At 37.9% G+C, this 16,976-nt stretch overlaps 1 protein-coding gene across 1 annotated transcript; it reads right to left on the bottom strand.

Annotated features, from left to right (window-relative positions):
- Nucleotides 1-7,443: 7,443 nt before the first annotated feature.
- On the bottom strand, nucleotides 7,444-16,333 carry LOC115929923 (activin receptor type-2A-like; the record flags this gene model as incomplete). The annotated part of the gene is made up of 6 exons (XM_031000062.1): nucleotides 7,444-10,470; nucleotides 10,864-10,994; nucleotides 11,668-11,806; nucleotides 12,265-12,968; nucleotides 13,227-13,410; nucleotides 16,109-16,333. Coding segments are annotated over 6 exons (1,659 nt in total), but the record flags the coding sequence as incomplete, so codon positions are not given.
- Nucleotides 16,334-16,976: the final 643 nt, after the last annotated feature.

The following is a 16,976-nucleotide window of genomic DNA, read 5'->3' on the forward strand; positions in this document are numbered from 1 at the left end:
TGAAGCTCTAAAAAAATTGCGCTTCAAAACGATCATGAAAAGCCTCAAGAAAAAAAAAATCTTTGAGTGACTGGTTTTGCCATACTCTTCCCCCCCCCCCCCCTCCCCAAATAGACTAGTGTTATAAAAAAACGTTTGGAAAACATAAAATGAAATATTGATTTCCAATCATAAATATCTTGATAATCAGACAGGTGATGGAGTTGTAAAAGTCATGGATTCCTGACTGACCTAAAGTTTAATAATTATGATTGAAGCATGAACTCAATCCAGGATTTTGTTTCAGAATCTGAGGCAATGTTACTGAGTCACTTTAAAGGGGAAGTCCACCCTGATAATAAGTTTGTTTTTGTACTAATTGAAAAAAATCAGACAATAAATAAGAAAGTTATGGATTTAAAATCCATAACTTTTCATGAAATACTGTGAGTCAAATTGGCAATGTGGTCTCCTTTGTTGAATGTAAGAAATTTCATTAAATTCCATTTTGATGAAAAGATATATTTTCTTCATGCCTATATCTCTATCATATATCAAGGATAACATGTTCTTTCATGCACTCCCATATAAGATAGCTAGGTCTACTATTCAGATAAATGGAGATTTTGGGTCATTCAGATCAGTAGTGAATTGTGAGGGGATGGCATCACAATATCTGACTGCACCAGTTGCCAATTTGTCTCCAAGATTTTCATGATTTTGAAACATTCATAACTTTCTTATTTGTAGTTTGGTTCTTCTCAAACTTTCATCGAATTGTTTCTCTTATTTTTTCTGCTTCTATTAAAACCAATGTAATATCAGGGTGGACTTCCCCTTTAATTCATAGCAAATCATATTGTAGGCCATTTATTTATCAATGTTTTGTAAAAAAAGGCCTCGTCCAAGCTCTTGATGTTATGGATCTTTGTTGATGTTATGTAAGACCTACCTTATGCAAGTGCTTGCATTGGTATAGAGTTATCAAGAATTCCATGCGTTCATCAATGCAACTGCATGGTCAAAGTATGTATGGAATAATGCTTATTCATGTATTTCTCCCTTTGGGCTTTTCTTTTCATGTATGCTGATAAATCCACCTGACCTCTGTCAATCTGGTAAGAAAGAATAGAGGATACAAGCACAAAGTACATGTAGATATATACAAAAGGAAAGTGAAGAAAAAGAAGTGGGTAGACGTCAAGGGAATAAATCAATAGCACTTTTTTCACCGTCAGAAATTTCAGTTTTCAAAGAAGCCATATTCAATGCCTGTTTGTAACTAGACTGAAATGTTGACCTTGTTGCCTTGCATGAATACCTTTCACTCTGAATATGCAAATACACTGACAGGAAAGTTTCAATTTGAAATTTTCAAGCAAATGTTTGTGTCTGCTTCTTAGTGACAAAATATTTCCGTTTTTTGTTTTTTTAATGTAAAAATACATGGAGACATGAATGGCCTTATTGTATAAATATCATTTCAAATAAAGGAAAAAGGGATTTAACACATACAAAACAATGTTTGGTTGCCATTGGTTAAACATAATACATTCATAATTACGTCAAATTGATTTCTGCATAACATAGCCCAAAATAAGATTCTTGGACCTGCATTAATTATAGTCCCGTCAATAAATTAGACCTGAAGATGAAAAAGGTTCTCTTAGCAAGGGTTGTACTATTGACTTTAATTCTTCAAGAAATAAAGTGTTTTACATTGTACCTGCATTTGCAAAGTGTGTTCATGACAAAATTGAAATTGACAATAATAATGAGTAATCATCAAGGAATATAATATTATCTTGCCAAATGTGTAATCTGGATGTGCCTTGGTTTAAATGGAGTATTCCTATACTATGAAGAATGTTTACATAAGTAATTCAAGGAAACCCTGTTCATGGTATTTGTTTATCCTTTCTCCCACATACCTGCGCTCCAAAAATACCCCACGCTCTGCACCTCAAAACGAAGAAGAAAAAAAGGTGGGGAAAGGGGTTTATATTTCAACTGGAATTTCATAATCGTGCAGTTTGATTTGGGTTAGGCACACAGAGCTAGCTCTCTCACTTACGTACCAGCTTACCCAGACACTCATTACCAGGAAAACTCCAAACTTTCTCCTTTGTGATGTCAGGTCAAGAACCTGAAAGGAATTGAAGCATTGCGAGGTCACATAATGAGCTCATTCAAAACACACCACACTCATAACTCTACACCCTTCCCCACCCCCCCCCCCCCAACCATCCCTTCACAATCACATCACATCACAATAGTTTGTTGCCCTTTATCTTTTTTTCCTTCTTCTTTCCAACTTGCTTTTATTGCTCTCAAATAAGCTCCTGAGCCACAGCAGCTTGTATTATCAAGAGGACATTTCATTGTTTGCCAGGAATAAAGCAGAATTAAACCCCAGAATCTTGTAGGCCTTTTGTCATGTAAATCATGTGTTTTCTGAAGAAAGTAAACTACGTGTGGACAAAGAACTGTGTTTCTTACGTGTACTATATCCAAGCAGGCTCGCTTAATATGTCAAACCAGTGAATTAATGGTTGGTGTCAACTGCTCTTCAAGTTTTCAGTGCATCCAAATAGTGCATTGAAGAAAAAGAGAATAAAATACATGTTTTGAAAAAGGTGCTATTTTCAACAAAGAAATTTCATCAGACCTTTATATTGTACTTGTGCTTGCGATGTTCAATTTCTGATAGAGAAGCTGAATTTTACTGTCAGGGACTGATTACAAAATTTGATTCATTTATAAGGAATTGCTTCTCCCCTCAAGTGCCTCGTAAAACTGTAACTGGTTATTCTAAAGTGTGCAGTTTTTGCCTCACTTTTTACTTTGTGGTCATTAAACTCAACCATTGTGGAGGATAGATTAATGAAATGTGAATCACTTAACATTATGTATGTTTACTCACTCCATGGGAACAGCCATGATCAATTGAACAAAAGAACCATTTAAATGATTGTAAGATTATTGATATTTGTTATGATGTGAACAAAACATGAGAAGCATGTAGGCAAGAGCAAGAAGAGAGAGAGAGAGAGAGAGAGAGAGAGAGAGAGAGAGAGAGGTAAAGAGAGAGAGAGAGAGAAGGGGAGAGATAGAAAGAGGGAAATAGAGAGAGAGAGAGAGAGAGTGTGTGTAGAGATAGTTTTGTTGAGTATGAAGAAAAGACAGAGAGGATTCAATTCCCTAGGGGATACAGACAGACAGACAAAGTGCCAGATGACATAATCCGGAGCCTGGAAGCATTGTTTCTTGTAATGTAACACTTGTTTAATGAATTAAATGACATGACATGATACTTCCTTTAATCCTCACAGATTCTACAACATATGGCATCCTATACTCATCTACGATACAAACTAAACTAGTCCAATCATAACGACAGGAAGTAAAATTCTTGAGGTACAAATCAATCACATAGACACATAATCTTTAAAAAAGAAATCAAAATCCTAAGTCTAAATATACAATTCAACTTTGTCTTGCGTGAGAGCTGTGTTTTAAAAATATCTCCACAAAACATGAAGGAGCACTAACAGGTCCTTAGCTTTTGATGGAGAATCATATAGTTAATCAAAAGTGCATTATGGTTATCAATCTATACAAATACCCCTTCTGTAATACAACAAATTATCAATTTCTACAGACAGGCATTACATACATGTAGTCAATAAAGCGTGTTTAAGCAGACATAAACTGCTCTCAATATTTTCAAGTTTTTTTTTGTTTCTCCTGAGGTAGTCTTGACAAGTCTTATTGTCGCAACAGCTTTGATTTCTATTAACATTAAACATCAACAATAACAAAGACAATGCAATGACTGGCGTAGGAAGGTTGCGTGTGCGTGTACAATCTACAGAATACAAAAAAGGGAGCAATTGTTACACACACTATCGACTATTCACTAACTTGGCAGCTCTCAAACGTGTAAGAGCAGCCTGAAAGCCTGTTCAGAAAGAGGGTCGAAACAGATCAATGACTAATAAAAAAACAATTGCGATGTTAGGTGCTCATGAAATTGGGCATATAGTTGTGCAATACGTTAACAATTGGTCACAAGCCTCAAGTGCATATACATATACCTCTCGGTCCTAAGACAGTCCTAACACAAACATGGTAAATCAAACATGAAATTCAATTTCAAATTTCAATCAAGATTCTCTCCTGAAAGCTCCCATAGCTTGTTTTTAAATCATCAAAATGAAGTTAATACAATTAAGAATCACAGTCGTCAACATGACTTAATGAAGTATTAGTGCAAACATGATTGAAGGACAAACTTTTCCCAAGTACACCAATGCAACGTTGAAGTCGGCCCAAATCAAACAAGTTATCCAGAGAAAGATGACATATTCTGGGCAACGGCGGCCCTGGCATAGAGATCTTTTAATTTTGATGAAATGGATACTGCACAGTTCTAATAATGGATTGCATTTTATTCTCAGTCTTTGGAAGCGGTAATTCGCAAAACACCACAAATTAACCACACTTTCCTCGGCTGAGAGTCAAGGATTTGATGTTTTCCTAGAATCCTCAAATGTAATATTTAACCAGGGGCAACAGGCATGTTCATCGAATTGAAATGATACCTATTATTTTGCGACTGTAAAGTGCAATTCACAAAGGGCTGCATGATTTGATTAATGTTTTTATGTTCCTTTTCCTCCGAAGACAAAAACATTACATTTATAATTAAGTGATGAAAAAAACAAACATAATTAGAACAAAATTAATAAGAGGAGATTCAGACAAGGTATTGAAGCAGACTTATCGTGCTAGACATTAAAGCTTGGTGTCTATGCAGATAGGCTGTGATCACATGAGGAATATAAAGCATGCAGTATACTGTAATTCATCCAGTCACGATTATCACCTATTACATGTATAATTAGCAGTATAGCATGTTCCTATGGTGTAACCTGCCTGCCAACAAAGTGCATTCTATCTTGAGGTAGTATTTGATGCTTCATTATTTGATTTTCGTCTTGTGAGTGTCTGTACATCCTTTGTACATTCTCTTACAAGCTACGATGATACACGTTGCATAAACATACATATTTACACACACAAAACAGATGACATATACAGCGTGATCAATAGGGGTCTTTTCTAAACATACAATCTATAATAGCAGTGACCTCTGATTGGCTTTGAATATTTAAGATAATTTAAATAAAACAGACATCATGTAAAGTCAAGAGGGGCAGTAAAATCTTCTTTTACTTTGCTGGTAAAGGGCAAGTTGATGTCTCTCACATACATATTCATATCATGTCAATAAATATCAGGAATAATAAATACACAGATTAAATGGAATTGTGCCATGATACATTACACTGCAGGCTTGCAAATTCATATCATAAATAAACTACCTTCCAAGTCTGAAGTATTTTTCAAATTCGGTGAAGAAAATAAACTTAACTCCTTGTACTCCACACATTTCATCCATCCCCCCCCCCCCCCCCCGCCCCACAATAACAAAAGTTATAGGGATATTGTACAAATGTATACCATCATGCTCCCATATTCTTCCCCTTTGCAGGCTTTATCAAATATATTAGTAATAACATTGATTTGGCTTCTCAAAAACAGTTTACTTGCACCTGTAAGTTTACCTAAGAGACCTTGAATATTAAACCTATACATAAGATGATGAACATGCTACCCTGTACAATCTACCCTTAAGTTACCTCCTAATACATGTCGGTTCAAGTGATAGATTGGCACATGTCTCTGCTAAACATTAACTTCCAGGAACATGCTCCATCGGAAGTGAATACATAATAAACATTGTGTAGCTTTAATGTCAGAAGGGCATTAACCCTATGCAGTAGAATTGTATGGGTCAATGCCATTCTAGCTCATGGTAAATGACTAAAGAGGCTCCTAAAAGATGTAAGTATGAAATGCTATTGAAGATTGGAAAAGTGATTACAATGATTAAACTTGAGCATTCCTATATGTTCTTTGTTTGAAGAAAAAAATGCATGTACTTGCACTTTGACGGACTGGTTGCTTTCCATTAAATACAAGCTTACCTTGAGGTTAATAACCTCCCTGTCCAAAACAGTACGTTAGGCAGCCATATTGAAGAGTGTTAGAATAAATATGCACCTGCTGCTGAGATGAATGCAGTTGCGCGTTACTTTTGTCCGTTTCATTTTATTGACCTGCACCACATACATGTACTTCCTTACTGCATCATTTCTTTCCCCAACAGAAGTTTACATTTTCCGCTTCATTTTCACGCCTGCTTGGCACTTTGAAAAAGCAAGGTGTGGTCAACAATGGAAACAATGCGTGTGCAATGTGCAGCATAACTTAATTTGAAAAGTGTGCGTAGGACTGCTGCTGGCATAAAGTCGTTGGTCTTTTCTTTTACTTATTGACACCGATGTAAGTTATTGACATGCCAAAGTGAGGTAGGAAAAAGAAGACAGATCGTGGGAAATTTTAAAGTGGTAGTCCCATGATGTTTATAAAGTCTTCAGAGAGTTGGTCTCCTGAGCTTAAAGTTGACTGACTGATCAGGACAGCTTATTTCCATCCTTTCTTCTTTAACTTGAAATAACTGTCTCTGACAAAATACTAAGTTTACATGATACAAAATGAATGCCCATGAGAATGTGCGATTCATCTTTATCTTCATCACCTAGACACACATTTTAACCAGTAACACTGTCAATCATAGACAATATTGCATGATATTAAAAAAGAAATTATACAAATTGGGTATTGTCACTATACAGACCGGATGTACATGTACAGTGTACACAGCCAGCACTATGGTATAAACTTGTAAGACATCACAGCATTATTAGATGCAATTGTATAGAATATTCACAGATCGCTATATCCAATAATACATGGATAAAAAAGAAATTCATAATAATGACATCTACATGTATGTGCGATTTCCTAGTCTTTGAGCTTTTAAACTGAAAGGTAAATGGCAAAAGTAATGAACGTTAAAATGACATGGTAACATGCTGGTCTAAATTTGCAAATATTCAGCCTATTATTTGTTTTCTTGTAAATTGAGCAATTCAAGTGATAAACTGGTCTAGGTACAACAGCAGATGGTGAGAAAATAAGGAATGAATAGTAAGTTACAAATAGCTTTTCCAAACTTTTTGATGTTAATTCTAGTAATGGCTTCAACAAAAACACTTGGGAGGTAGGGCAGATGAAGGGTAGACAGAGACAGAGAGAGAGAGAGAGAAGGGGACAGAGAGAGAGAGAGAGAGAGAGAGAGGGGGGGTGCAGAACAGGTCTTCATTAAGAGGTTTCTTTATATAATCTATATTCCCTTCTTCTAACAGATGAAAGATAACTGATTTTACTCCAAATGGGATGGTAAGTTCATAGCTCCAAAATTGTTCATTGGATATGATTAGGGTTACACAAAGGTGAGTGAGTACGCTCAGGAGCCTTTGTTGCCAACAATTTATTTTTTTCTCACTAAAATGGTTTTATTTCAGTGCTATGTTTTAGGAGATTTACTGCCTCATGTGTAAACAAAGCTGAAGTATTTACCATTTAGATATTCCTCCCAATCACACAAAGTTTATAAGTCTATGCTTTGGTCATAATACTGCCAAGGTAGGTTAAGAGCTACAGCGTCATAGACTAACTACACAATATCGGGTGTTGAGAGCCAGAAGGATGTTAGCTCTAAGTATAAAGATAGGAGCTAACATCCTTCTGCCTCTCAGCAGACAATATTAGCATCTTCCTGAGAAGCAACTACAGCGGAGAATATCTACCGCATAAATAAGATGAAAATCAGCAAGATTTGAATGCGATGCTGATATATGATGATAAAAACAAATGTACAAATATCTGATCAGCTAGATGAACTAATTAATATATATAACTCTAAGACGGCAGTTTCAGTGACTAGAGTTGACACTGTGAGAGACACATATACAGAACATACATGCTACATGTAGAGAGAACATGAAACAGGATATAAACAAGGTGTGTACGATACATGCATAAATAAAGTTGAGCATCTATTGCTGCCAACACATGACAGATGTGTTGGTTTGTGTCATTTTGTCTGGCTACAACTCACAATCACACACACAAACAAAATGATCAAATAGCAGCTGTGTAACTCCTGCAGTCGACGAGGGACATCTTGATTAAATTAAACACGTTAAGATTCAGATCCTGCTGTTTTATTGCATTGCTAGCAGATACTACTCATACATCCCCAGTAAAACAAGTTCTATCAGCCCCCCCCCCCCCCCCAATAGTAACAATTGCCCCTTCCATTGCGTTTGATTTTCTTATGTACCCAGTAACACCGACTACAACATTTAGGAGGTAAAGAAATCATGTCTAATGCCATGCTTTTTCATTGGAATCCATGGGTGTCATGGCTTAGGCAATGTGTGAAATGCCTGGATAGTGGGCCGTAGATTCACCCTTCACATGAAATCCATTACTTCTTTTCAGTTGAAAGACGATCGCTAAATTTGCTACATATCTTTACTAAATAACACATTTAACTCCAGCAAACAGTTTGGTAAAGTTACGTGGCAGCATATCAAATATATGGATAAGTAAACACAAATGGCATTGTAAAGTCTTTCTAAAGTGACGGGGTAAGACTCATCCGTGGCAATAACTTATTTAAAGTATATCTACTGTTTGCATTATTCTGGTCCCTTCTGGAGTTAGCATGTGCATGATAAAACAGCGAAACCTCATCTGTGGTATACCTCACAATAACATCTTCATTCAGTGCAGGGGATAACACCATCAACTTTGTCACCATATCCAGCTCATGCCAAGTTTCTCTTGGCATTCTGTAACCTGTAAATAATTGAGCCTGTAAATAATCAAGCCGGTTTACAAAGACTCTTTCCAAAACTTTGAGAAACGATGTCCTAGACAATGTCATTTTGTGCGTACAAACTCAAAACATTTTAATTAAATGTAATTGAAACCCCCGCCCCATTTCTTACTCTCTGTCACAAGGGTCAAGGGTCAGAAATAGTTAACTCTCTTTTCCTACACAGTTTTCTCTATCTAATATCTCTACTTTGGCAGCATAAGGTATCATCTACAAATCTTGTCATATAGGAGGCTCCTCCATTCATCTACACACCTTATAATCTCTTTCCGATGCAGCATTTATAACCCATTCAACCTTCTATCCTGGTCTTACTTCAATCTAGATGTTGTATCCTTACTAACTCACATAAACCTCAAAGCTGGCGGAAAAAATTGAATCCTGAGGAACACAAATTATTTTACTGTATTTTTTATCTTAATCACACAAACTATTAACTGCAATGTCTACACACAAAAAATAAGTCTAACCATTGCTTTTCTTAACAGCAGAAAAGATCTATGTACAATTAAAAGGGTGGTTAAAAAATGAACAGAACATATAATCTCATGCAGCAAAGACATTGACGTAGGAGTTCGGCAACAAACGTAAAAAGCTTGCTTTTAGAATACACCATGTATGCAGTGTGACTTGGCAGAGTTCTTCCTTCAGGGTTATGGGTCACACTGATGTCAAAGCACAGTAATTCACAGACTGCCTATTTGTCTGCAAAGTCCTCACCATGTATGTCCTCTCAGACGGTGCACTATTTACAAACATTTGGAAAGCATCAATAACCATCCACATAATATAAATCACTCTCAGTTCATTCTAGAAAGGTGATGAGTTATGTCATTGTTCTTCTTTTTTCCAGTTGTCATCAAAAATATCTCCTCGGCGCAGAACTCTTTTTCGTTACCTTCAAGGATTTTCAAAGGACAGCCCATCCACAGGTAGAAGCAAAGCGCATGGATGCTCCGCAATTTTATCAAAGAGTTGAATGCACTTTCACCTGATGACATCGCTCACACACTGTCAACACATTTCAGAAATCACTTCTTGACCATGGGCTGGGATCTTTGACTGGCGGGACACGTTGAGAGCATTCCAGGTGCAGTAGGCCATCTCTCCTCCAAGTTTCCCACCATCTCCTTGTCTCCTTCATATTTCTTGGCGTCTTCAAGTTACAGCTTCAACCGCTGTATCCCAGTTGGCATTCAGCTTTGAGTTGTCCTAGATTGTTCTCACATGGCAACACAACACTCCCGCTGCATGATCACCCTGCGGGTAACATATCCAGTGTCTTCTAACACTCACACACAACGGCAGCGTCTGCATCGGCCACATGCCTACAACCCCTATAAGTTGGACTCCTTGGGAGGCGGAGACGGGGAATTCCTGTATAAAGCAATGTCTGTGCTCTCCGTGTTACCAGTGTTCTCAAAGCTTGTGCTATTGTGCATGGTCTGCATGATGAGAGGCGTTGGCGATACCGGATGGTGGCCATTCATGTGGCCATTCATGTGGCTGTGGCTGAACTGTGCTATCCGCTCTTCTACACAGCCGGCTGAGAGACGAGCTTCAGCATCCTGGTCCCAACACTCCTCAATCGTCTCACATAGTAACTCAAGACCCTACAACAACAAAAAGGAAGGGTGGAGATGTCAACAGTTGGTTCTTCTTCATGTCTATGACAATTTGATTTAGTATTTACAAGGTGCATTCTTGAAACCAGTCTATCAAAGCCACATGAAGGAAATGGACAAAGGTTTTCACTCTAGACAGATGGCCTTTCTAAACATGTTCTATGGCACAGAGATACATATGTGTCATTACTAAAGACAGGTGGCTTTAATAGTATAGTAAGGTGGCCACTAAGGAAGGTTTTCCTGTATTTCTGAATTAGTCTTATCAATGAAAGGGAAAAGGTTGGATGCAAACAAAGAGAAGAGAAAGATAAAAAGGTACGGTATAATTAAAAGATGATCAAAAGTGAAAAGGGACAAGAAAGGTAGGTCATAGCATACCCTGTGCTTCAGCCAATGGTCACTGATGACAGGTCGTTTCCTCTTGACCACTACCCATTCCTGCATGTCCTCTAGTGATGTGCCTTGCCCAAGCTCTTCCTCAAAGGGCAATCTATACTCTGGAACTGGCCCTGAAACACATCACAAATAATACAAACATTGAACTTATCAACACCTCCTCTAAAACATTTCTTTCTTTAAAATATCACTAAGAATTTAGGATTCTCTCTTTGAACTCCAATATACTTTAATATTCAAAACTGAACAGCAGACTCACCTATTAAAAATGCTTATGGCTATTTTCTTTGATCATTGCTTTGTGCATCATATGCATATTTATCCCACTGACTTCATACAATGTAATGTACGTTGTTTTTCATGTTATAGCTATTAACAATTTTGACTTCTAATTCGGTTGGTGCATTACTCATCTCTAGAAGTGTACAATAATATGTGTTCCTAATACATGGAAATTATATTATTTCTATTGTAACACATGCAATATTATTGCAGAATCATATAATTGCCATAAAAGCCTTGAATTTCGTGAACAGACTTGCGGTGCTTGTGAATGAAACAAAATCTAATTCATCCACCACACATTGGCCTTTCTGCATATAATATTTCCAAAGTCATATCCTTTACTGATAAAGCTGAAAACCTAGAACAATCAAAACAAAATTATCTTTCAAAGCTTCCTGACTTCATGTTTAATATAATGTTGAAACATTTATGAATAGAAGGGAACCTGTCCCTCCCCCTTTTCTCTCTCTCTCTCTTGTTCTCTAAGAGGAAGTGGCTTACCATCTTGTACTGTGCATCTTGTTACAAGCTCCCACAGTACCAAGCCAAAGGCATACATGTCGATACGCAGAAAAGCATCTCGTTTGAACTGAATGGCTCCCTCTAGTACCTCTGGAGCCATGTAGCGTCTCGTTCCAACCTGTTCAGAGCAACAACAAAACACACCATAGATGAGACAATATCTACACATGTATTTTTGTAACAGATCAGAGTAGTAGCAAGTTTATGCAAGATGAAAAATGAGCAGACTTGTTGGAGCTCATGTTCAATGATATTTGTTATCATCGTGTCAAGTTGTGATTGTTACAGCTAAAATATAACGTGCCTTCTTAAAATGTAAATTTCTGGTATCCAACATCTGACTACATCTAGAAAGTCCATACATCTTGATTATTATCCTGATATGTTGTGATGTCGTATTTCATTACATCTTAATACATATCAACAAATTGAAATTTTACAAATATAAACAAAAACTTTGTATTTGTGCTCTTCTGCCAAGTACAGTACCTAACAGTATCTGGTTGCAGTTTATATAAAATAAGATGGATGTCCATTACTTCAGGAGAGTTTTTTCTAGTTGTACTTATTTCTCACCTGTCCATGAGTGTCTCCTGGATTCTTGCCAGCCTCAAACACACAGGCCAAGCCAAAGTCTGCAATGCAAGCTGTGGTGTTGTTCTTTATCAGCACATTCTTACTCTTGAAGTCCCTGTGAGCTACTGAATGCTTGACAAATGGTATAGCGGTGGTAGGTGGGATATCCTCGTGCAGGTAAGCCAAGCCCTTGGCCATGGAGAAAGCGATACCACACAGCTCCTTCCAGCTGATAACATTGGCTTTGAGGTAGTCACACAGAGATCCATGATGGTGGAACTCTGAGATGAGCCAGTACTCCACCTCCAATCCCTCTCCATGTTTCTCCGTCGCGATGAAATGGAGGAGGTTCTCATGGTGCATGTGAGGGAGGCTGTAGATCTCACGTTCGTTGGCCCAGGAGTTGCGATCCTGTATAGGGAACACCTTGACAGCCACGATGTCGTTGAGACAAGAGGCCTTCCAGACAGCACCGAAGCGGCCCCTGGCTTTGATCTCCAGGAGCTGGATGGGAGGTAGGCTGTTCATGGGTGATGGAGTTGGCTCTGTGGTCGGGATGGCAATCAGGGAATGATAGCGGTGTCGTCTACACATCCAGTAAAGCATGATGATCACCAGAGCGATGGCAACGATCGGCACGATGGAATACAGGATGGTTTTGGTCAGCATCTCGTTCTTCTTCTTCTTCTCGTCTATATTGGATCCTGTCAATACAATCCCATATCATTCAACATTAAAATAGGCACATAAACGGCCTTCTGGCTTATTGATGTTAATTACATGGTAATTATTTATCAAGATCTATATTTATGGTGTAATCATAATTCTGTTAGGAAAAAATATTGCAGTAAAAAAAAAAAAACTATATACCATGTTGGCAATTTGAAGGGATAAAAGTTGATTTGATCAGTTCTTTAGAAAACAAGAAAGGCTATAGGTTAGCAATGAAGTACAATACTGACCTGTGACTGTTGTTTGTGTAACAGTGGGGGTAGGTTCTGGGGTCGGGAGGAAAGAAAAGTTCATGTTGCACAGGTTCCCCACACAGCAGCAGAAGAAGAGGTTTTGGTCAGCAGGACTAGAGCTCATACAGTAGTCCATGTCAAGACAGTCACCCTGATTCTGCCAGCAGCCTCGCATCATCACCTGCATAGGAAAGATAAATAGGAACAGAGATGAGAATGGTATAGTGGAGAAGCGGGGAAAAACAGACACAAATCAGAATACGTTGCCCCTTAGACTTTTGAAAAGTAGCTGCAAATTGTTTTTAAAAGTATGAACTGTTATTATATTAATTGATGAAATCTGAACACAGTTTGATTTAACAGCAGCCCTCACAAATAAAAATAACATGTTTAATGTGGAAATGGGGGAAATGGGGGAGAAGAAGATAGAAAAATACAGTTGAAGGGAAAGAAAGGTTAGAAAAGAAAATAACATGGCAGAGATACAGAAAGACTGATACCCCTTTCAAACTGGCCTGATTTTCATCGGATGCATCCGGACGCATCCGATAAAACAGCCACTTTGAATGCTACAGAGGAGAAAAAGCTGATTAAATAGCCGATGAAAAGAAGAGAAATAGGCGACTAAATTCTCATTCTATCGGTGTGACACCGATGAAACAGCCACTGTGAATGCGTTCGGGAGAAAACAGCGATTAAATTGGTCTAATGTCGCAGTGTATGCGCGCTTTATCGTAATCAACTGTGTTTGTTAGCTTTTAGTTGAACATGCTGCATGCCAGCTAGATGGGGCGCGGGCTTAATAATTACATAATAATTCTTCACTTCCGGCAAGGGGTCGCCACAGCAAGTGAATTTCACCGGCGGTATGAAAGCTACAGCAGGGAAAACGGCGGTTTCACCTTTGTTTACATAAGGAAAATTCAATTGGTATTTTCATCGGTGTGACTGCGATAGAAACCAGTTTGAAAGCAGTATGAGAGACAAACGTTAACGAACAGAAATTGCTCTTCACAAGTCTAAAACCTGTATCAAGCTTACCTGATACAGCGGCGACTAATGTATGCAACTGGAATTCTATCCTCATACATGTACGGTATGTGCTATTATGCAAAATATGTGAGTTACATGTCTCATTCATCATAATGAGTTTGGGGGAAATACAATGAATACATTCAATTTTCTTCTATTCTTCATAAATCAAAGGCTTTCACTCACCATGAAAACCTATACAGAACTGGACTGTATGTGAAAACCTGAACATGTGAACTTTAGAATGCATGTGTTTGTGTGGTATAAAGAGCTAAGAATTAATTGACGTGACACCAATAAGTTGGGGGTGGCGTAAAGAAGACATGGCTGCAAATGATTTGAAAGGACTGTTTGTCATTCATCCAAAGAGAAGGCAAAATAAAGAATCAGGGTTGTGTTACCACACTTGCTGTAGTAATAACACAATAGGAGCAAAAGATAACCCACAGATGAACCTCAAGAAGAGCAAGTTCACAGAGATGATGAGGTACCAAATTAAGACAAGCATCTCTTATCGCACGGAGACCTGACAAGGAGAAACAATGGTACCCCTTTGGATGACTCTATCCTGCCTGTACAACACAAGAGAGGTGAAGCAGCTCAATGGATTATAACCAGGAGGCTGTGATTCATGCAGTAAGATTAAATGAAGAAGCTGTGGGTGTATCATGACTTAACAGCATCTAAGAGCACACATGGAGTATCTCTTTAAATAGCTGATGTTCCATGGCAGACCATGTCATCTTGCTTCAAATGTACCTTATTTAAAATAGATGGCCCTGAGTGATTTCTCAAGTTTCTTACAGAAGAGAGAAATAATTAAAGATTGGTTCCTGGAAATAGCAATTTCAGTTATGTATGAAGGTCTTTAATAGCTGAGCAACATTCCTCCATAAGCATTCGTATCAGCATAAGCAATACTGCAGTTCAAATTGTTCCATTCATACATGTACAATCCAACTCCAGTATTGCTTCACACAATCAAATATCAAAAATATGACAAATTCGTCACAGTGATTACTGTTTGTATCATGCTTACTACTTCACAGCAAAAGCTAAAAATTAGATATTTTGCTGACATTGTTCATATCTGCCACAAATACTGCTTAAATATTTGTTTACAAAATAATTTTAAACATCACATTTTTAATTTGTTAATTGTACTAAGTAGCACACCTGTAAAATACAAATAAATGTTATTGATGATATGAGCTGAGCTACATGTATCTAGAGAGTAAAGGAGAGAAAGTATCCTTGAAACATTTTTAGGATACATGAGTAAGACGACTGCACAGCAGATGAGCGGCCACAGAAGAGGCAACTGCCAGGGAGAGTAAGAGAGGGTATGAATGAAAGGGAAAGGGAAAGGGATTTTGGTAAGGGAACGGGAGAGAATAAATAAAGAACTGAAAAGGAATAGGAGTCAAAACAGTGCTCCAGAATATACATGTACTCCATCAACAATTACTCCAGGCTTTTTACTTCATAAAATATAGATGGTTGGTTCGTACAAACGATAATTTCGTACGAATCTCCGTTTTTCCATCGACTTCCTGAATTTCCATTGTCTGAAAATCGTTTGTACGGCGTTCGTAGCAGTTCGTAATGGTATTTGTGACCGAGGCTTTAGGAAAAGAGTTAGTGTTAGTTTTGAGCATAGTGTTTGGTCTATGATATGAGGTAAGAATTTGGTGAGTTTGGGACGAGCCTTCTGGCTGCCTGATAGTTTCAAGCCCTCGTGTAGGATATATTGATCATGTGGCAATTGTTGCAGGAGCATGTGTCATACAAGTACAACCATCAACAACACAAAATCTACCTTCAGACCAGTACAGGTTTTCACTCACATCTACACCACCTCCAGAGGAAGTCTCGTTTTTCCAGAGGACGTAGCAGGATGGTATCTCAGCTTCCTTGTTGTCACACTCTTCGGTGGTGTTGCCACACTTGGTGCCATCTTTCTCACACTCCTGGCTGCTGTACAGGTGGCAGTGGGTACTACCCAGAGGCAGGTTCACACTGGCCCCTTCAACAAGGAGAACTGTAGGACAAATCACAAAGAAAAGGAGAAGGGGTTACTTAATGCAAAAATGAACATGAGCGGTGAGAGGTTTAGCTTTGAATAGCTTTAGAATAGCTCCAGATAACAAGACAAGAGCACTGGTTAAATAAAAGAAATCAATAAAGTCACAACAAATCACTGAGCACTATCAAATGTTCAGAATTCAGAAATGTGAAGGGCATTACACTTTACGTCATTATTTTTAAAAGTGCCACAGTCTTGCAGTGTCCTAGATCTGAACAAGCCTTTACGTTGGGCCTAACATACAAGTGCATTGTTTAGTTCTCTCTTTATGGATAGTTATTAATTATTACATCCTTTCAATGGCAAATCATGTAAAATGTGGGATGGACCCAAAGTATTGTGAGTGAAGCAAGGACATAATACATTTGGCTCAATGTCAGAGTCAGGGACATATGAGATGCTACAAATAAAAAAGATCAAGATTTTTTCCTCGTTCGTGTAAAATATATTAGGACCTCAAGTCATGTTTCTAATAGGGACTCTAAGGGTGGATGAAGAATTACTTTTAGGGGAAAATTTCACAAACTTCACATTACTTATAGTGTCAAGAGACATTAGTATTTCCAGATAGAAATAGCGCTATTTCTAATGTAAATTGGGAGAGGGCGTCTGAGAGCCCAAATGTTTAC

Source organism: Strongylocentrotus purpuratus, unplaced genomic scaffold, assembly GCF_000002235.5.
Source record: "Strongylocentrotus purpuratus isolate Spur 01 unplaced genomic scaffold, Spur_5.0 spur5_scaffold_6, whole genome shotgun sequence".
Lineage (NCBI taxonomy): Eukaryota > Metazoa > Echinodermata > Echinoidea > Camarodonta > Strongylocentrotidae > Strongylocentrotus > Strongylocentrotus purpuratus.